Source organism: Rhinichthys klamathensis, unplaced genomic scaffold (assembly GCF_029890125.1).
Source record: "Rhinichthys klamathensis goyatoka isolate OS25496 unplaced genomic scaffold, OSU_Roscu_1.1 h1tg000360l_1, whole genome shotgun sequence".
Classification (NCBI taxonomy): Eukaryota; Metazoa; Chordata; class Actinopteri; order Cypriniformes; family Leuciscidae; genus Rhinichthys; species Rhinichthys klamathensis.
The window spans coordinates 201,609-223,514 of NW_026606869.1; the positions used below are offsets into that span (position 1 = coordinate 201,609).

The 21,906-nt window shown below is 36.7% G+C and overlaps 1 protein-coding gene across 4 annotated transcripts; it reads right to left on the reverse strand.

The window, feature by feature from the left end:
• Window positions 1-2,023: 2,023 nt before the first annotated feature.
• Window positions 2,024-21,203, reverse strand: lrrc9 (leucine rich repeat containing 9). 4 transcript variants are annotated; one of them, XM_056233142.1, is made up of 33 exons: window positions 21,082-21,203; window positions 20,558-20,617; window positions 20,139-20,357; window positions 19,765-19,905; window positions 19,609-19,672; window positions 19,411-19,481; window positions 17,119-17,301; window positions 16,865-17,020; window positions 16,536-16,702; window positions 16,316-16,447; window positions 16,048-16,227; window positions 15,229-15,346; window positions 14,995-15,130; window positions 14,131-14,274; window positions 13,918-14,042; window positions 13,615-13,818; window positions 13,346-13,465; window positions 12,801-12,992; window positions 12,078-12,203; window positions 11,846-11,986; window positions 11,295-11,472; window positions 10,928-11,148; window positions 10,643-10,765; window positions 10,187-10,317; window positions 9,969-10,077; window positions 9,708-9,844; window positions 7,575-7,711; window positions 7,092-7,309; window positions 3,652-3,720; window positions 2,820-2,945; window positions 2,600-2,732; window positions 2,362-2,518; window positions 2,024-2,259 (listed from the first exon to the last, which is right to left on the reverse strand). In XM_056233142.1, the coding sequence occupies exons 2-33, from the start codon at window positions 20,612-20,614 to the stop codon at window positions 2,211-2,213; spliced, it is 4,464 nt and encodes a 1,487-aa protein (XP_056089117.1). In that variant the 5' UTR covers window positions 20,615-20,617; window positions 21,082-21,203; the 3' UTR covers window positions 2,024-2,210. The 4 variants fall into 4 exon arrangements, with proteins under 4 accessions (XP_056089117.1, XP_056089118.1, XP_056089116.1 ...); XM_056233143.1 differs by having other exon boundaries at window positions 16,536-16,699; window positions 20,558-20,620; XM_056233141.1 differs by having other exon boundaries at window positions 20,558-20,620.
• Between the last annotated feature and the right edge of the window lie 703 nt (window positions 21,204-21,906).

The following is a 21,906-nucleotide window of genomic DNA, read 5'->3' on the forward strand; positions in this document are numbered from 1 at the left end:
TTGAAAATATATTTGTGTTGTAATTTAAAGAGGTTAAACTATGGCAGAAATAGCCTCTTGTCAAACATTTAGATTTAATTATTTACACAATTGCAAGAAATGTACAAATTTAAATAGCAATTAAAGGTTTAATAAAATTTTTTTAAGAAACATGTGTATGTCTTGTTGCATAGAAAAAAAATGGCAACATCTGTTCAAATCATTAAAGCAGTGAAAGTAATGAAATCCCATGTTCTCTTAATTGTAAGATCATGCTCAAACAAAAAGTAATATGATTTCCACATTTTATCTGATTATTTTATGTAGTATATTTAGAGATGACATTATTGCATAAAAGGAATTATAATCAGACAAAATCTGAAATATTTACGTAATCAGACGCTGGATTTTCAAAGCAACCATTTGGCAAAAATAAATAAATCATTGGGAAGACACTCCAGCAATAGTTTGTATCTGCTAGTTTATGAATTAAAAATAATCTATGATGTGAAGGGCAGGGAAGCAAGCATTTAAAAATGCATGTGTCAAAAATAAAATCAAGAAGAATAGGGAAAAATGTGTTAAAATTACCTTATTTAATTTCATTATAATTACAAACTATTGGCAAGTCTGACACACATCCCTGCATGAGAACAACAGCGAGAGAGACGCAACTGATAAAAAGGAAGGACCTGTGCTTGAAGTTGGACAACACACTGCGTTAAATGCCATTAAATTCAGCAGCCTTCCTTTCTAATTCTCTCCACATTTTAATACATCTTCTTTCATTCTGTCGGTTTTGGTTCTCTCTCTAACTGACTCTCTCCTCTGCCAACCCCCCACCATTATACTCCAGAGGAAAACAGGAAGAGAATTACTTTGAGCTGTGATAACGGGTTTTTACTGAACACATTATGTGTGTGATTGCCTTTGAATTTTTCCAGACATTGGATTTTCAGCTGTTCTGCTAAACTGCCCTCATAATACAGCCTACTGAAAATAAACACATCAGTCTAAAACCTCTGCTCTCTTTTCAGTGTCACAGTCTGACACAAATCTCTTTGCCAACTGTAATGAGAACTATTCCACCCCAGAGTGGGCTTTTATGTCTTAGAGAAAAGCTGTTGGCAAAACTCTGAAGCGTGTGTGAGATGTGTTTGTCCTGAAAAGAAAAACCAACACAAATGTACAAAGCTGGCAATAGTGCATGTTTTAAATGGTTATGAGTAAATGTTTTTCTTCAGTGCTCAGGTACAGTCGTGATGGTATTATTCAATACAATTATTTAGATGTATTATTATTATTATGCCTTTGTATAATAATGTAGATTGTATTATAAAATAATAGCAAAAACCAATAATTTTTTCTTCTTATGCTCTATAAAATAATAATAATTTATTAATATTTATAAAAAATAATATTGATAACAAATATTACAATTTTAATTTTATTGTGTTTTAATATTTTAAATGTGCTACTGAGTTCCACTGAGTCTGTGAATCAGTTAAACTCACAAAAACCAGCCCTCTGGGACCCCTTAATGGCCAGATTTAGCAACTACAGTTAAATTGGCAACAACCTGTTTTCAAGAATGTTTTGTATGAATTCTTATATTATTCAAATAAATTATTTTATAACTATCAAATAGTTTTGGTAACACTTTATAGCGATATAGTCCACTTCAGACATTCAACTAAGTAACTTTCCAGCTACATATCAACTAACTCTCATTAGAGTATTAGTAGACTGTTAAGGTGTTACGGTTTGAGTTAGTAGAATAAGTTGACGTACTTGAAAAGTTACTTATAGTCAGTAGAATGTCTGTGTAAAGTGTTAGCAGATATTAAGCAGACAGTCTACTAATACTCTAATGACTAGTTGTTGACATGTAGTTGTAGTTACTTATAGTTAGTTTAATGTCTAACGTGGAGTATCGAAATAAAGTATTACCATAATTAAAAAAAAAAAATCTAATAAATGAAACACAAACCTCATAGAGAATTTCGTAGTCAAGGACTTAAAATAAAAGACACCAATTAGTGACTCGAATAGAAAACATATATTTAATGCCTTTGATATTGACATAATTCCAAATAAATAAACATATTGGGAATTTAAGACCCATTTAAAATCCAAAGATCGAGGAAAATATGTGTGAACCTCAATGAACAACAACACACAAGGCCAAAGGTGAAACATGACACACATATTGTGTCTCTAAGGCTCTGTTGTTACAGAGGAGGAGGGGGAGGAGGCCTGGGTCCACTGTGACACAGATACCTGTGAAGAATATGAAGATTATTATACCCTTTTATCCTTCAACATCACATAATGACCCTTGTGTATGTGTGTGTGTGTGTGTGTGTGTGTGTGTGTACAGACCTGGTCTCGGGATCAGCTTTAGGGAAAGTAGAGAGAACCCTGAATCCGGTCTGCTGCAGTGCTGTCATGTAGTGGCTGGAAGATCCTCTGATCTGCCTGAAGTTAATGTCACTCTGAACTCCACGCATGAGAGAGACAACTGCTCTCTGCTTCTTATCTGAAAACACACAACAATGTATACATGGTGTGTGTTTGTGTTTAGCCTACACATTTGGTGTGCGTCTGTATGTATACTTACATCTGCTGGTATCGTGTGTGTCGTCCTGTTGATCAGGTATTAGTGTGTGTATTCCTGTACCTCTTAAAGGAGCCGGTCTGGTTACCAACGGTACCAAACCAGGTAACGTAATTTCTGCACCTGAACTAGAACCCTACAAACATGCGCAAAGTAATTGTCTTTATCTGCAGTATAAGTTGTATTTGATCCATTCAGTCGATCTATAGTAAATGTGAGGTACCTGTGCTTCATTATTTAAAAGCTCTGCTCTGGTTCGTTCCTCCAGTGTGACGGTAATGCCATCCAGAACCTGCAGTGTGGACAGATACAGTACCACTGGAGGCCTGTGCAGTGATCGCCGTGCCACCTGCAAAACAAAACACACATCTGCTATGTGGTAGTGCAGAGTATGCCTAATTAAAGTCACCATGAAATCAAATTGACAGTAATTTTATTATGCAGTATTTATGATAAATGATTTATCCATGCACATCATTATTATTTATTTAATTTGTGGACCCTCCCTCCTAATCTTTATTCTAAATAACTTCTCCTCCCTCTTGAAGCAACATCTCGACTCTTCTCTTCTCTGATGACGTGTTTTTCGGTGAGAGGGCGGGACAACAAACCACAACCATCACACAATCCAATCAATTCTTGATGGACAAAATCAAGTCCCAATTCTACATTATTTCTTGTTCGATATACAGTATGTCACAATAGGGAAGAAATGACTATCCCAACTTCTGTTTCATGCCAACTTTAAAGGGAAGTTCTGCCACGTACGGAGGACAGAACATATTTATTCAGAACCAGAGAAGGCATGATATGTTTTATATTGTGAGAGAGAGAGAGAGAGAGAGAGAGAGAGAGAGAGAGAGAGAGAGAGAGAGAGAGAGAGAGAGAGAGAGAGAGAGAGAGAGAGAGAGAGAGAGAGAGAGAGAGAGAGTGTGTGTGTAAGGATTTGTCTGTAATCATGGTGTCTGCAGTTCAGCCAAGAGCTCAGTTTGAAATCTCTTGATCTAGAGCATTGTGTGTGTGTGTGTGTGTGTGTGTGTGTGTGACAGACTCACTGGGTTGCCCACTACAGACAGTTCTTTGAGAGAAGGGAGTGCCTCCAGTTTCTCTAGTTCTAAAATATCCTGTAACACAAACACAAGACACATTAGGTTCTTAGGATGCTTTTGATATACATATACATTTACAATAACAAAAATAAAATTGACTCTGATTTCTGAAGGATCATGTGACACTAAAGACTGGAGTAATGATGCTGAAAATTCACCTTTGCCAACACAGGAATAAATGTAATATTTACTGGCTATTGAGCCATTAGCAATTGCCATCAGAAAAGACTCTGATATTAAAGGTATCTCCTTAGGGAGAAAGACCAATAAAATCTCACTTAATGCGGATGATGTCTTAATCTATCTAGACTCACTGCAAAACTCTGTTACCAAATTAACAGATTGGATCTCTGAATTTGGTGCCTTCTCTGGATATAAGATCAATTTAGCAAAATCGGAGGCTATGCCGTTAAACGACTCTCACTCTTTGGGCTTGGAAGTCTTGGAAGTCTCCTTCTGGGTTTACATATAGGGTATTAAGATTTCTCCTAATTTGGATTGCCTTTACAAATTCAATTTTACCCCGACTATCAAATCACAGATTAATTATTTGGATAGATGGTGCAATTTACCGTTATCATTGATAGCGCACCTTGTTGAGATGAACATACCATGCCTGTTATACCTCTTCCAGATGCTTCCCATTTTGCTTCCTGGTAGAGCTCTGAGACAACTACACGGTTCAGTTATAACTTTTATTTGGCGGAACAAAAAGGCCTTAGCTTTCTCTCACTCCCTAGCAGATTTGGAGGTTTGGCAGATCACTCATTTAAATTATATCAATTATCTGCTCAACTAAAATATAGGCCTATACTGGAATGGCATCTAGACGAACCAAACTCGACCTGGGTCAGTGCAGAAGCGGCAAGTATTTGTTCAAACCTTCTTCGCAATTTACTATACATGTCATCCACAAAGTTGTGTTTTAATCAAAGGCAACATCATTCTTAATAATATAATTAAAGTGTGGAGGTTGGCTCGCAAAACAAAGGGTTATGCTACACATCTTTCGCCATATATGTTTTAAGGTCCAGCAATTCTGGGCAGGGGTTTGTCTAGAAGTGGATACAATTTTCTTCCTGTTCTTTATACTTAGGGCCTAAGATCTGTTTGTTGGGACTTACTCAGGAACTCCCTCATGGTTTTAAGGGCGATCGTCTCTTACAAATATTGTTACATTCGGCCCGCAAATGTTTTTTGTTACACTGACCTCATCTGTGGCTCAGTGGATAACTGTTGTTAAGGGCTTTATTCCTTTTCCACTGCACTAAGACTAAGAGATAAACCCTTTAAATTCTACAGGATCTGGGGCCCCTTTCTAAATTAGGGGTAGAGGCGGGGTCACAATTATGTTCCGTTAGTTTCTGTTTTCATGGACTTTTAGTTTGTTATTTTCAGTCACATGTGTTCCTTTGTTATGTTTCCTGCCAATCTTTTGTGTTCATTGTAATTAATTTAATCAGCACAGGTGTTTATCATTATTTCATTAATTCGGCTTGTACTTAAGTTCCTCCTTTTCCTCTGTTTGAGGTCTGGTCACATTTGTGTTTAGTGCCATCGTTTGGACCATTTTCCTGTGGATTATTATTATTAAAGCGTGTAGAACTTTATTCATCAGTTTTGTCCTCGGTCTGTGCAAACACCTGTGATAGGCAGAGCGCTATCCTTGGGAATTCAAAATTTAGCTTGGAAGGGGTAGAGTTAAAGTTGGGTTGGTTGTAAAAAAAAAAAGTTTACTTTTTATTTTATGTATGTATATTTGTTTGTTATGTATATCCCTTAAAGACTTCTTTGATTTCTTTGTTGATTGTTATGTATTCTGTAATTTATCCTTTTCCTTCAGAGTTTGATATGTATATGAACAGACTTCCAAAGGATTCAGGCAGAGGTTTAATGTGTTTCACTTGTGTGTTTGACTTGTGATGTGCTTCCTCCCTTTGTTCTTTGCTATTTATTCGTTTTGAATAATTACTGTATTGCCAAAAATGGCAATTTAAAAAAAAAAAAAACATTTTTTATATGTAATAAATTGTTTATATACATATATATATATTTCAGCTGGACTTTTGAAAATGTGAAAATGAATTAAATATATTAGTCCATTTTGAAAAATATGTTTGAAAACATTTCGTAAGAAGTGATTAAGACGCATACACTCATGTATTCAATGTGTGTGTTTTTTTTAAAATGACTTTTTACTTGATGGTTACACCACTTGATATTTTTATTAGTTGTTCATTCTAAATTAAACAACATGTTTTTTTTTAAAGATTTTAACAGATTTATCCTTAATTTATCCTGCATCCTTAATTTTCCCTTTGTCTTTCACCCATGAATGTTTGTCTATTAAAATGATTAAAATGGTGTATATATCTGTGCTTTTTTATCTAAAATATTTTAAAAGTTTTAGTTTTTGTCATGTTAATCATATAAATAGGAGACTGAACAATGGATTTAGGAAATGGGCAGGACACAAGCAACATCAAATTAAAGATTTTTGTTAACATGCCATGTTAGAGATAAAGAAATGGGGAGGTGAACAAAAGATCAGTGAGTCTCAAGAACACACACAAACAAACCTACACACACCTCTGACCTTCAATCAATGTAAATACTGCTTAATTGTCCCCTTGGGCTGCTGTGCTGGTGCAGTAATAATGGCTGTCTGTAATTACTCTATATTCAGGGGCAGGCGAAAGGCAGAGCTCTCGCAGGGCCTAACAGCACTAATACAAACACACTAAGTGACTGAATTACTGTAATTTAGTAATTATGGTAAAACTGCAGCCACACGCATACAGATAGATGGGAATGGAGAGGTGAATAATAAGCACTCAAACCTACACGCACATTCTCAGTGGGGTTGAGAGTAACAGTGTTCCTAAGTTTCTTGGTAGATAGGCTACTACTGTACATAAGCTCCTAATGAAATTATGTGTAACACAGATCTACGATACTTAAATATATCCTGCTAATACAATACATTATACCTATCATAAGATTAACTATATCTGACAGAGATTCCTGTCTAACTAATGAATGTCAACTAAACCACTTGTATTTATTTTATCTAGAAATATGCCATGACTTAATGTTTTCGTCGTTAGCAAGGTTTTTACAAATGGTTAAATTATAAACAAGAGGGATAGTTTCCAGCTTTTTCCAGCATATAACGAAAATATGGTCTGTTTCACACAAGTCACAGTTTTTGTCATTTGTGGAGCATTACAGTCACAGCTGTAGCTTTGTGTAGATGTTTGTGTAGACGTTTATTGTGTGTCTGTATTATATACGTGTTTATTGTGCATTTTGAGAAGATGTTTTTTGTGTACATGTATATTATGTACATGTTTATTGTGCATTTTGTGTAGATGTTTATTGTGTACCTGTATTTTGTTCATGTCTAAGAACAGCCTCCGGAGCCCTTTGAGAGGGTGCATGTGGTTCAGTTCACGGATGCGATTCTCTGCCAGGTGCAAATCCAGCAGAACTCCCTGTTCACTGAATGAGTTCTCACTCAAAGATTTAATTCGATTTCGATCCAGAACCAACTCACGTAGTCTTCGCAAACCATCCAATCCATCCACCTGACTGATATCATTCCCTAAGAGAAAGAGAGAAGATACATACATAGATATAAAGAATACACATATCCTACCGTTCCGAAGTTTGGGCTTGGTAATATTAAGTCTCCCATATGCTTACCAAGGTTGCATTTATTTGATAAAAAGCACAGTAAAATGGTATATTGTGAAATATTATCACAATTTAACTTTTCTATTTTGACTTTACAGTCTTTACTCTGTCAGTTTACTTTAGACAGACAGACAGACAGATAGAAAAAGCTATACAGGAGAGGTTGTGAATACCTTGTAGGAACAGTGCTCTGAGGTTAGTCAGTCGGCTGATCTGAAGATTGATCAGGTTGGATATGCCATTATGACCTAAATGCAAAACCTCTAAACTGGACATTAGAGGCTCCAGATTATCACCAGTTAATCCCTCCCTACAAACACAGAGAAGGAAGAAAGGAGTGAGACATTTCAAAAGGAAGTGAGAAAACGCAGTGTAGAAGTGTGTTGTCGAGAAAAGTACAGCACCTACACACTGCATCAATACGGTAGTCAGAGCTACCCATTCACGTCTCCACTCAGATTTTTGTTTCAAATGGATATTGAATGCAGCTTCCAAAAGACAAAGATTGATACAATCAGGGGCGGTTCTAGACCGTTTTTAGTTTTGCTTTGTTACTGTTACCGTTACTGTTTGTCATCTCAGCATGCCCTAAAACTATAATCACCTATCTGAAAGATTGGGCCAGTACTGCTTCAAGAAAGTTTATAATTTTCACGTGTTTTTAAGACTTATCAGTTTGAACATTCAAGTGATTTAAGCCATTCAAGCGCATGAAAGTAACTTCATTGGGTACTTGTGCGCTGTGATAGATTGTTTTTCTCACAGAAAGACAGCACGTGAGTAGCCTACACACAAAATTATGTCAAAATGCCCGTCTTGACAAGTAGCCACGTAAACACAGTCAGTTATGTCTTAAGTTAATGAAAACAGTAAAGCAAATATTGGATGTGTCCCAATATAATGGATTTATGCATTAGGTCTTAAAGTGAAAGCAGCCTCATATACCTTCTATTTCATGTAAATAATGTTAATCAATTAGTTTTTACTTTGATCCGACCAGGCCAGGAGAAAAAGAATCCTTAGTGTTTTGCCCTGAGTCCATATTTTTGTTTTTTAGCTAGTTATTATGTAAATAATAATGATATGATGACAATTTTCTGTTAGTCAAACAGTAGCCTAAATGTGTACAGATTTGAACTGTACTGCAGAAAGACTGTATCATTATATTACTTATAAAAATGTTGTATTGACTTGGTACAAATCTAAGTAGTGGTAGGGAACTTTTGACTTATGTTACGCCTGCCTGTTTTCCCCCTGCTGGCTCTGCTACAGTGCAGACGTTAGTTGGGCAACAGGTGCATTCAATCCTATTAATTTATAATACGGTGTCAGTATAAAGACCTGGGTGACTTCAAGTGAGAGCTCTCTCACTTCTCTCCCATTTTTCTTATTTGTACATATTTTGCTTCTAAATCTTTTCTTTCCCATGTTTATTTTTAGTGCCAGAGATTGTTTTTTAATAACCATAAGCGCGTTTTTTTTTTTCGTAGACGTCGGTTTTCTTTTGATTGTTTAATAATTGTTTGCTTGGTTTGTAAATAAATTGGTTTATTGTTAAAGCATTTGATGTTTGCCTCTTTTATGTTGCGGTATATGAGCCAGCCATAATACTTACTATAATATAATGATGGCAATTTACAAAGAGGCACTTCTTAGGCAATGGTCTCTTGCTACACATAGGCCGACTCACATTGGGCTAGGCCTATGTGTAGCAAGAGACTACCCGTCTACTGGTCTCGCTTTGGCTGGTACTGAACCAGAGACAGGCATGCTCAATTTCCAAGTATCACAATCATAGATCACAACTGTTCAGTGTTTTCAACAATATAATGTTTATTTTATGTTTCTGATATTTAAATACACATAGTACTTGCAAAATAAATGATAGTTTGTAAAGTACACACTGATATCTGCAAGCGGCAATAATAATCTTTTCAAATATATTTTGACAACGTGTTTAATTGATATCAGATAAACAATGTGAATGTAATTATAAAGTTTACTTTCATGTCTTTTGGGAGACTGGATGAATATAGCTACACGTTGTAAATCCGACAACCCTCTGGTGACCCTTCAAATATACTAAGTGCATGACGAATATATAGTCTGTTAATAAATGTGACTGTCACTCCCAAATATTTGCAGCATAAGAAGATGTGAGTTGTTCTCTGAGCACCTAAAGACATTCACTGCTGTCTGAGAATCTTTTATTAAATGTAATTGTGGCGCTCTCTAGTGGTTAGACAAGAAACTACAGTATATAACACTAATGGATTATACGATGGAGTGATGTTGTGTATGTATACCTGCTGGGCCTGCTGTTCTGCTGCCCATATCCACTGGAACTGACTTTATGATGGAGAATCTGCTTGTTGCTCATGTAACTCTGAACTTTTTGACGAGGCAAAATTGACTCAATGTGGTTATAGTTCAGAGACAACACCTGCAGAGACCACATACACAAACATAGATGCATAGATGCACAGTGGCTGTTAGTATATAATGTTATTATACTATACTAGACGAAGATAGACATAAGTGTATCTCTGTCCTAAACACATACATACCTTAATGTTGGCCAGGAAGATCAGACCGCTGAATGAGGTGAGGTTATTGCCGTCTAGATTAATACTGCGTAAATTAACGAACAAATCAGCGGGAACGAGATCCACCATCCTAAAACACACAGAAAAACAGAAAACATAAAGAGTGAACCAAAAAAAATCCAGTTTTGTTATGTTGGCGTAATTCTGACTGAAGCATTATAGTGAGAGTTGAAGTGAACCTGACTGAGCTGGACAGCAGGTTGAGCTCTGACAGTTCCCTGTAGTTAGTATGGCCCAGCTTCTCGGCCACCATATCTGCATTGAGTCGCCCTTCAAACACGTCTTTAGCAGTTTCTGATTCACACGTTTCCTACACAGACAGACACGTTTGCATTTAAAAAACGTACACTACCGTTCGAAAGTTTGGGGTCAATATTCAGAATTCAACTTTGCCATCACAGGAATAAATTACACTATAAAAGTATTAATTGTAGTAATATTTCCCAATGTTACTGTTTCATTGTATTTCTGTCCCTTTTAACTTTCATTGTATGGGAAAGAGCAGCTCAGGCATTCTGCAAAATGTTTCATTTAGAAAATCACATGAGTGAATGAACTGTTCCTTTAAAACATTTTAAAGTGTACATACTTATGAAAACAAACATTATGCATACAGAAGCATCATATATATTTACCACGGCTACTCCATCCAGGGCTTTGAGTGATGGCAGATGGAAAACCATGTATATCCGGTAGTTCTCCAGTTTGCTCACTAGGGGATTCCCGTACAGATCCAGAATAATTAAACTAGACAGTGCCTGAAAGAAACAGACATTGCATCACCACCACACTTTCACTCTATTCCCTTCAACATTCCCCCACCTACAGCACATTACTGATAGATTCTCATCACCAGGTGTATTGAATGAATGCTTTGAAAAACTCATTAATTGCACAAAATGATATTCAAATCTCCTGACCTTTAAGTGGTATATGTCTCGGGTTGTGCTGATGTCATTGTTGCCGACATACAGCTCGAATAAGGATCGTGACCTTTGGAGTCCATGCAGAGAAGAGATGATGTTGTTCTCAACAGACAGGAAGTGAAGGTTGGGTAGCCGGTCTAACACATCCCCGTCTAAACACTGTAGGTGGTTGCTGTTAATGCTCAGACGTGTCAGACGATGCATTGCAGACAAACCTGCAAACAAACAAGAGCAGCTATGAACAGAAAAAAAGGGTATGGTGAACTAATTAAGGTTATATTACACAGCTTTGTCCCTGGTTTTATATAAATAAATTTTACAGTAAAAGAAACAGAGAGAGAGAGAGAGAGTCTACTGATACCTTCAAGTCTACTGATACTGTTGTTGTTAAGGGAAAGCTCCTCCAGTAGTATGCAGTGTTCCAATCCCTCAAATCGGGTTAATTCATTATTGTCAAAAGAAGCCCAGCGTAGATTCACCAGCCGGTCTAAATTAATGATCCGGGTCAACCGCTGACCATCAAGATTCAGCACTGTGATCTGATGCCAAAGGGCAAAGTATATCAGTTAAAGTGATGGTTCACCCAAAAATTCTGTCATCATTTACTCACCCTCATGTCATCTTGAACCCATATGACTTTCTTTCTTCTGCTGAACAAAAAGGAAGATGTCTAGAGTGCTTATTTCCACATAATGGAAATAAATGGGAAGTGGGGCTATTTAGCACCAAAAATGAAAAAAAAAGGAAGAAGAAAAAACACAAAAGTAGTGCATTGAACAAAGTCATACTGGTTTGGAATGATATGTGGGTGGGTAAACGTGACAGTTTCAGTTTTGGTTTTAACCAAATTAACCATTTTAAAAGTGTGTATGTGAGAGAGAGGATGAGAGAATCTGAGTTTATATGTCATACTTTGGAGGTCCAGCCTGACTCAAGCTCTTGCGAGAGTTTCCATGGAGACGGGTTGATCTGTGTGAGCAGGTGTGCTGTAGAGAGCAAACTCAGACTGCGGGGACGTTCACTGTCAGTTCGAGAGTGGGTCATCAGAGATGCCTGCTCACACACACCCACACACACACACACGTTCCAGAACAAATGTGGACACAGATTTTAACATAAAGTATAATGTCTAGTATATACATACTTGGTTGATTCTAGATCGGGCAACCACTTGTACAGCAGTAGCCGCTTCTTCCTCCATCACTAAAACATCATCCAAATGAGTGAGAGTCTTTAGTCGGCCGAGAACCACCATACGCACACACTCATTCTGCAACACACAAGTGAAATGTATTTATATTCACATTTAAATGTAAACATAAATTAAATATTCATACCATGTCAGCAGGACCAACTTGGTTGGTGATTTTTTCTTATGTTTTTGAAATATGTCTATTATGCTTACCAAGGCTGCAGGACAAGCTATAATAATTTGAAATATGGTTAAAATAACTACTCTATTTTAACATATTTTTAAATGTAGTTTATTCCTGTGATTCCTGTGAGCCATTACTTCAGTCTTCTGTGTCACATGATCCTTCAGAAATCTGATATGCTGATTTGGTGCCCAAGAAACATTTTTTATTATAATTTTTGTGGAAACTGTGATGATTTTTTTCAGGATTCTTTGATGAATAGAAAGTTCAAACTAACAGTAGTTAACAGCCTCTGAAATATAAATATTTTGTAACATTATGAATGTCTTTACTGTCACTTTTGATCAGTTTAATACATCCGTGCTGAATACAAGTATTATTTTGATTTAAAAAAAACTTTAAGTATAGCCTTGGTCAATCTTCATTTGTTTTTGATGCTTCACGTTTTCTACTGCCTAATCTGAAGATCACTCATGTAAAGTGACTTATACCCTGTGCCAAGGATTGTGCCGTGTGTCCAGTCGAAGCAGGGCCGGGGCGTGGTTACGCAAAACGTTCATGTCATCTCTGACTCGGGTCAACAGATTCCAGCGAAGATCCAGTTCTATGAGCCGACCAAGTCCACGCAGTCCCTCCAGAGAGGAAATATGGTTAAAACTAACATCCAGAGACTCCAGATTTGGCTAAAGGATTGAGAGAAAGACATAGGGACAATAAAAGTCAAAACTCTCGTTCCTTCATATTCTATGAGAGAGAAAAAAATAGCACAGGACTTAATATTATTGATTTAATTGGTTATAACATGAAAAGAGGTTTTTTTATGACAGGTGATTAAAAAATATGGTATGGTCACATTTACCATTGTTTGGCAAATTTTTGCAGGAGAAATTCAGTCATTTCAATAGAAATCCAAGCTATAAGGAATTTCGCATGAGGGCGGAAGATTTGCCATCAATTTCAGTTGATCATTCTGCTTGGTTTAGTGATAATGTCATGTTTAGAAAAAGCTTATGAATTAATAGGATGATCTCATCACCATGTGTGAAATATCGTTCAGATGAGTGAACTCGTTGAAGCTAAGGGTCAGATGCTTCAGAGCCGTGAGTCGGGAAATCTCAGGCAGTTTATTCAGACTGTTGCCATGAAGATTCAGCACCTGTATGACAGGAAATAAGTCAATAAAATTACTATACTGTCAGGATCCACCACTGGTCATTGAATGAAGTCTTATGATAGACTTCACTAACTGACCTACTCATGCTACAAACACATGGGTTTATGTGTGTTAGGTATTGTAAATCTCACTGTGATCTGACTGAGGATGTTTGCTCTGGCCACTGTCAGTATGGATTTCTCTTCTAGGCTGAGCATTTTAGGATTTGGCTTCAGGATGGGTTCCATATTTAATGCCTCCTCATCCAGGTCCAGCTCAGCACGGGACACAGATGGAGCATCAGCGGAGGATGTATCAGAACTGGATTGGGAGTCTAGAGAGGGCTGGGTTGTGTCCTAGAGAAAGATGCCATAATACAAAGATGGTTTGATTACTGAATAATGCATTCTGAAGGACATAATGGTGGATGTCGTGTCACTATAACATATATATACCTGTGATATGTATTCAAAGTCCACAAGGTACTCTGGCATAACCATTTCATGGTCAAAAATGTACCACAGTCTCTGCTGCTGTCTACAGTCGCAGCTGTCTGGCAGGCTGGAGGGACACAGCATGTCTGATGAACAAAAACACACACATCGCTGCTTTGATCACCGCTGCCCGGAAGACACTTTTCTCTGATGGCTACACACACTCCAACTCACCTGTTTGTGCAGTTTGCTTTTGCTGTTTAGAGCTGATACTGAGATAGACAGAGTTTGCTTTGGGGTAATGATCGCAATCAATTGGGAGACCCTCCTTCACTGCAGCACTGCGCCCCAGGAACACTTTAGAAATGATCAACTGACCTACAAACATATATACATGCACAAAAGCAAACACATTTAAATATCAATGATATTATTGAGTTATTCATCATGCATGTACACTACCGACCGTTGAAAAGTTTGAGGTCAGTACGATTTTTTTTTAGAGAAATTAATAATTTGTTCTGCAAGAACATGTTAGACTGATCAGTTTAGTGTTACAAAAGATATCAGTTTCATCAAATGCTGTTCTTTTTTAGCTTAAGTATCATGGTTTCCACACAAAATATTAAGCTGAACTACTGTTTTCAACATTGATAATAATAAGAAATGTTTGTTGAGCACCAAACCAGCATATTAGAATGATTTCTGAAGACTGGAGTAATGATGCTGGAAATTCAGCTTTGCCAACACAGAAATCCATTACATTTTAAAATATATTAAAATAGAAAACAGTTATTTTAAATTGCAATAATATTTGAGGCAGAAGAGACTTCTTTAGAAAACATTAAAAAACTCTTACCAACCCCAAACTTTTCATAGTGTATATAATTTACTATTGAATTATAAATGAATTGTATTGTATAATTTTTGTGCCACTAGAATTTTTTTTTTCATTGGCCTGACTGGATTGTGTTTGGGACAAGAGCAACCTGCTTGCCCAAATAAGGGATACAGTCATTATTTTTGTATTATTGTCTGGTGCCACTATAGTGCAGAAATGAGTGGTTGTGAGTGAAAATGTTGTGAGTGAATCCAGACCATGTCTGTAGGGAAGAGGGTCTGCAGGGCTTCTTTCCGATGTTGAGCAGCTCTTCCTCTGCATGAATGTCATTCTCAGTCGATCAGACACACTCACACTGTTAGAGAGGGGGACGGCTCTCTCTCTGCCTAATGCCTGAAGGCAAGACACACACATCCATGTTCAAGGTTTAAAAACATTACAAACATCAGAAACTCATAACCACTCCTCACTGAGCTTTATGGGTTTTGTACCTTATATGCATCAGCAGTTTTAAAACCATTTTCTGGGATTTGTAGTATCTCATCACTTTCACAGGAATGTTCTGGATCGGGCACGTAGAACAGATACTCCATGCTGCATTTATAGTTCCTGTCACACACACATACACAAATGATAACTCAGATAATGATAAATAATGATATGTACAGATAATAATGATATGTACAAATTAAATATACAGATAATCTCTTCCACAGACATTGTGAATCATATCTCATGAAATTAAAATTCGATATGAATATGGATTATTAGTTAAAAAAAATCATGAATATAAAAGTAAGACAACATTTTAGGACAATAGAAAAATCATAAATCATACACATGTGTGTGTGTGTGTGTATATATATATTTTTTTTTTTAATTTTAATTTTTAATATTCATTCTGAAAATTAGGGACAAATTATTACCGTACATGAAAATGGGCTGTGCTTAATTGTGATAACAACAATGTGATTTTGATCAAAACAAAGTGACAATGCAAAAAAATCTCAATGGCTCTAAAAAATATTTGGGCCAAATATCTATATGTGACCTGCACATGTTCTTGATGGATTTGTGACAGCTGTACACATTTATTATTGATGCATACTGAACTAAAAAATGGCATAAGACAAGTTCTAATCTGACTTAGCTGTGTGATATGAAACCTCTGGGAGTCAGAATTTTACATGTAAGTCAGACTGCCTCTTCCAATCTAAGTGGGTGTTTTTGGCCCAAATAAGATACAAAGTGGAGAAGACTTTAAATTGTAAAAAGTCAGGATCTGTAAGACTAGCATCTGACTGACTCACTGTGAGAAGGGTGAAGACTCCTGTCTGCAAAGCAGAGACTGCACTTTGTCCTGGAAGCGTTGCCGCAGGGCACGGTTATGAATACGGATAATTTGATTGATCTTAATGCCAGTGATGTGCTGAGGTTTATAATCCCACACACAGAAACGAGATAGCAAAAGATCATAACAGGACGTGAACCTGAGAGAGGGAGCAGAAAACAGTCCAGATCAGTAATCCTGCATGTTGTGTATTTATACAACAGATCTTGTATACATATATGTGGTACCAAGGTTCGCTGCTGTTTCCTTCCTCAAAGCGAATGTTCCCCACGGTTTCCAGCTCCAACAGCAGGAAGTGCATCATCATCTCCTTTCTATCTGAGGCCACAGCTACATCACGCTGGTGACATGACACTATCCTGAGAAAACAAAACAAAACACAGACATGCAAAACCTAAAAATAATCATGTACACAGTAATCATACTTATAGAAAGATGGACACTCACTCCTCCAAACGCCCTTCCCAGAATTTCAGTCTGTCTTTAAGAGCATCCAGCTTGTGCTGCAGTCTCTGCTCATGACTATGGTCATGATGAAGGTCAGAGGTCAAGTCTTCAGGTTCTTCTGACTTCTTTCCAGCACACTGAACAAGGCACAGCTCACACTCTAGCTGCTCAAAGAGGGTAAGTGTCATTTAGCGCAAACACTCATCTATAGTTTGGGGACAAATTTGTGCCCAGAAGGTGAATATGGATTTGAGGATGTCTTAATTTAGGGATAAAAAAAAAAAAAAAAATTGGTGTTCAGCCCTTGTCTGCATACTGTATATACTCACATTTCTGAGCATGCGTGCTAGCACTCGTATTCTCTCCTCTGGTAGTTGTGTCTGGTCTCTCCTCTGCTGCCTGAGCTTGGCTTTGAAATCATCAAACTGTCTTTGTGCATAACGTACCCGCATGGTGTAATACATAATTTTCTTCATGACTGTAGACTGATGCACAATCACACGTTCCCATAATTCTCATCTCTTTGGTCAACCCAAAACAAAAAAGATACATTTTCAGATGCATAAAATACACATTCTCTTACCTCAGCAAAGTCTTTGAGATGTTTACTGGATACGTCATATGTGTCCAGGCACTGCAGGTGTGGCATGTGATATATGACATGTATGTAGTAATTATAGAGCAGACACAGCGGGTTTGGAATAGACTGAGGGTCCTTCAGACTCAGGTGTCTCAGTCGTTGCAGCCGAGTCAGATGGGTCAGTTCCTATAAGGAAAACAATAATTGTACAAATTTCACATACTATATGTGTTTCTTTCAGGGATCAGGACTATTCATAAAAATTCTGTTTGTAAATAACAACTGACATTCTACATATATTTTTTACTTATGTTTAGTTGTCAAGCATCACTATTATTACTCATACTTAAGGTATATTTGTCTACATTATGGGCGTAAATTACATCTTTAAGTGTGATCCAACTTGTGATTTTTACCTGGTGGATGATAAATAAGCTGAAAAAAACCCTAGAACCTTATGGTGAACGTGTACAACATGTATCAACATCTTTGTTGATCCTGGAAGGAGAGACCTGAGCTGTATTTAGGGACCAGAACACCTTGACTGCATTTTTGACTTGGGCAAGTAAGAAACCAACCGAACACCTTAGCAATCCGTATAGCAATGTCCTAAATATCCTTCAGAATATCTTTGTAACTGGCAACCACCCAAAACACTGTAGCATCATGCTGGCATATTTTTTTTAATGAGTGTATAAATGCTGTTTGTTATTGTTATTTTGGTATTAATATTTCTGAAATATTAGGAAACAACTTTCACCTACACAAATTAAAAATGTTGCTTCATGTTGGACATTAAATGGAAGTGCATTAGTTTCCCATTTAGAGAAAAAAGCCTCAAATGAGGCTGAAAACAGTTCACCTGAACAATGAACCCACAGATGAACAGCACAAAAAGCACCATGCAAACACTTTTCGGCTTGTGTCATGATTCTGTGTGTGTTAGACAGAAAGAGCTGTGAAGGACCGTCAGACATACAGAGAAGCTTTCAATCATGACTCACACAAAAAAAAAACAAAGGCTCCCATTTAGAGATGCACACCCGTTCAGACTCCACACCATTTGAAAATGAAATTATTTATGTGTTATTGAAAAAGTGCCTCTTTTTCCTCTCGTAAAGGAGAGACAGATGAAAACTGCTTGGGCAGAGATGTCACATTACAATAATGATATGAACCGAAAAGCAAAAGCTTGAATCTTGTCATTCCTGAAATGATCAGGTCTTTCAAGGGTAGATGAGAAAGTAAGGAGTATGCACAGAAATAACAGTAATCAGATCTATAGTGAGCAGGAGAGGGAGGATGCAATAATGGCCTGTTGATACAGGCCTGCAGTAATAACGGTGTGACGGCCAGAAGGAAATTATTACTCTGTAATCTCCGACACAAACAAACACAAAACACAAAATGGGCTCTACACAAAGAGCATTCAAAAACCTGATAAGAGAAAACTCATGAAAATTGAATTTTTACAGAAAATGTGAGTGGTACTTGCCCATGGAAAACTCGCTACCATTCTGTGTGCTGTGGGTGTAGGGTTTATTGCCTATTTTATTGTAAACCATGGAAAAGTCATAAGTTGGATTTCTTGGAAAGATAATAGATACACTACAAGGCACAGGATTATAGTTATCATTAATGTTTGCAGCAAAACCAAAGTTTATGATTAATCGTGAAGCGCTAAACTACATTTTCTGACATTTTAACAGAGTTATGTGTGTTTAACATCAAAGAAGACAATGTGACTATCCGTTCATTTTAATTGTAAGAGAAAACTAGTTAATTGTAAGCTTTTTTCATCATCTTCTCGGTTTAAATTCATCTTCTGGGTTTAAAAAACATCATTTTCATCTTCTGGTTTAAATTCGTCTTCCTGTCAATGCCACAGGATGTGACGTTTTCTTGTGCCATAGTACATCAATGTCTCATTATTATTGATGAGACTGCATGTTCATTATCCTATGAGAGGATGCATCACTTGCATCCATAAAGCGATTCATAAAGTCACTTTCATACCAAGCGGCTTTCTGTTGGTAAGCATGGTGAATCTTCGTGGGGAATCTGAACATGAGTGAAATCTGGAAACTCCCAATCTTATATTGAAATGAATGAATTTTGCCTGCAAAATTTTGCCGAGCAACAGAACATGCGACCGCACCTTTTATTAAAAAAGGATATTAAAAAAATGTAAGTATGAGCAATTAGGGTTGCATGAGTAGCAAAGATTAGAAAATACAATTGATTATGATACAGTTCATTAAAATGGCAGGTTGAATAATGTTATATTTCTCATACCTTGAAGGAACTGATTTTGTTCCCTGAGAGGTTAAGATTTTGGAGATTGATGTTAGGATCCAGGCTATGACCTCAGAGATAAAAATGTTAAATATTAGAGTATTCAGCAACAGATTTTGAATGTCTAAGTGTATTCTATTATAGTACTAAAATTAAATGCTACAATTGCCAAAATGTGGTGTTTTACAATGAACCTACCAAGAGTCTCAATAACATTATCAGCCAGATTCAACTCCTCAAGGTTTACAAGTGAATTCAGCCCCTTTAAATCAAGGTGTAAAACAGTGGTGTAAAACACAAATATTATACTTTGAAATTCTATTTACAGTATCTCCACACATAAACATAGGCTACCTGTATGTCAGAGATCTGATTTTTATTAAGCCACAGAACATGAAGGTCAACCAACATCTCTAGATTTGTGATCTGCTGGATGTTGTTGTCATACAGATATAACTTTAGCAGATGCACACAGTTATGTAGGCCTGAGATTTCCTACAACACACAAACAATAACAGATAAGTCAAAATAAACTCAATTTATTTGCTCATTTTCATCTTAATTAGTAAATCAATCAAATAAAGCATATTGAAATTAACCATGTTGACGAAATTGCATAAAAAGTAAAAAAAAAAAACATTTTGTGATCACACTGAAATCCACATGAAACACCATAAAACATTTCCAGAAATATTATTACAATATTCCAAATATTTCCAGTAACTTACAGCGAGTTTGCACTCCACTACCCATAATTCTCTGAGGAGTGGACAAAACTCCAGGTCCTGGATTGAGCTGATGCTTTGGCCGACAATAGTGAGTCTGGACAGTCTGGGGAAGAGAGAGAGTCCCACCATGCGCGGGAACCCAGAGAAAAATATCTCCAGAACCGTTTCACCACTCCCCTCCTGACAGACCCTCTCATGGCAGAGTCCATTAGACACACACTGAGGAAATAAACAGAGAACAAACCCGGATAAACCTCAGCGCTGACCAGCACATGTGGCTTAGATTAGAAAACAAAACCTTTAGAGCAAATTGCACATGAAGTTCCTACAGTTGAAGCTAATATTGATTAATCAAACTTTAGACAACCTACTAAATGCAAGTAAATTAAGCATCACACTTTAAAAAAAATACAACTCACCAGCTCTTTTATAATTTCTTCATCTCCAGTTAGACTCTGCTTTTCATTCTGTGTCATGATCTCCTTAAAAACAGTATTTTTCATTCAACAAATGGAAAAATGGAAAACATAGTCACTAATTCTTTACTGAACATTACTAAAATTAATAAAAAATTAATAAAACGAATCTGCATTTCTATTTGAAGAGTGCGAAGTTGATACAGTTTCAAACGCCTAACGTTACAATGCTGCAAAAACCTTTTAAATATAAAAATAAAAATTCTCGCACAATATCTCACACAAAAATAGACATTCTCATTTATTTATTATTTTTTTTACTAATGGTATAAATGCATATTCATACTAGAAAATCCTTACCTGTTGGCGTATGTCTGGCTGTATACTAGTCCAGACAGAGACCGGCAGATGAAGACCAAGTCAAATTCCTTCACACTCCATTAGAACTACAAATCCAACAGATCGGTTAACCCTCTTTCCAACATAAAGTTTAACAGCTGCATGATGCCGGTCAATCGTAAACATACCTTTCAACAGTGAGGACATATCAACTCTCCAGTATCGAGCCGCACTTGTAGTGATTTTTCTTTTTATGTTGGTCACAGCAATGTTTACATGAGGCCGTTGCTAAGGAAGCGTGGCTCACCGGTGCTAAGGAAGCCCATAGGAAGCCCTGCTGGAATATGTTGTTGTCCTCCAGCAGACGGTGCTAAAACACCGGATCATCCACCCGTTCATTCACACGGTACAACCCCGTATAACCTGCTCACTGTGGAATACTTTATGTTTTAGCCAACTCTGACAGTAAAACTACATCAAATGAAAGCGTTGCAGGGCCATTTTTGGAACGAGGTTTAAATGTGATGCTTCTTGTGGTATGGTGATGAATTAATCCGTGTTTCAAATTGTATTTGGAATTCACAAAATGAAATCCTTTGTAATTACACTTTATCCCTAAAGTAAAGAAGTAAAATAAATAGCACCCTAATACCTATCAGTTTTTACCAAAAAAAAAACACCCTCCCCAAAGCCATATAGGCCTATGCTATGCGTAAGATTTGAGTAGCAAAAGACTAACTAATCATTACAATTCCAAAGAAAATAAATAAAAGGGGACCATTTTTTTCCATATAAAATACATTTGTTCTTTATGTCTTCCTAGAATTAATTCAAAATCAACCAATTTTGTCCATTCAATGCAAATTAAATAAACAAACAAATAAATAAATAAATTAGCTAATGGCTAATCAACATAATTAAGAACACAATTTTTGAGGAAAACTCATTTCAGCCGCAATAACCAGGAAAAATGTCATGTTTATTAATCATTTTATGAATAGCTGAATGAATTC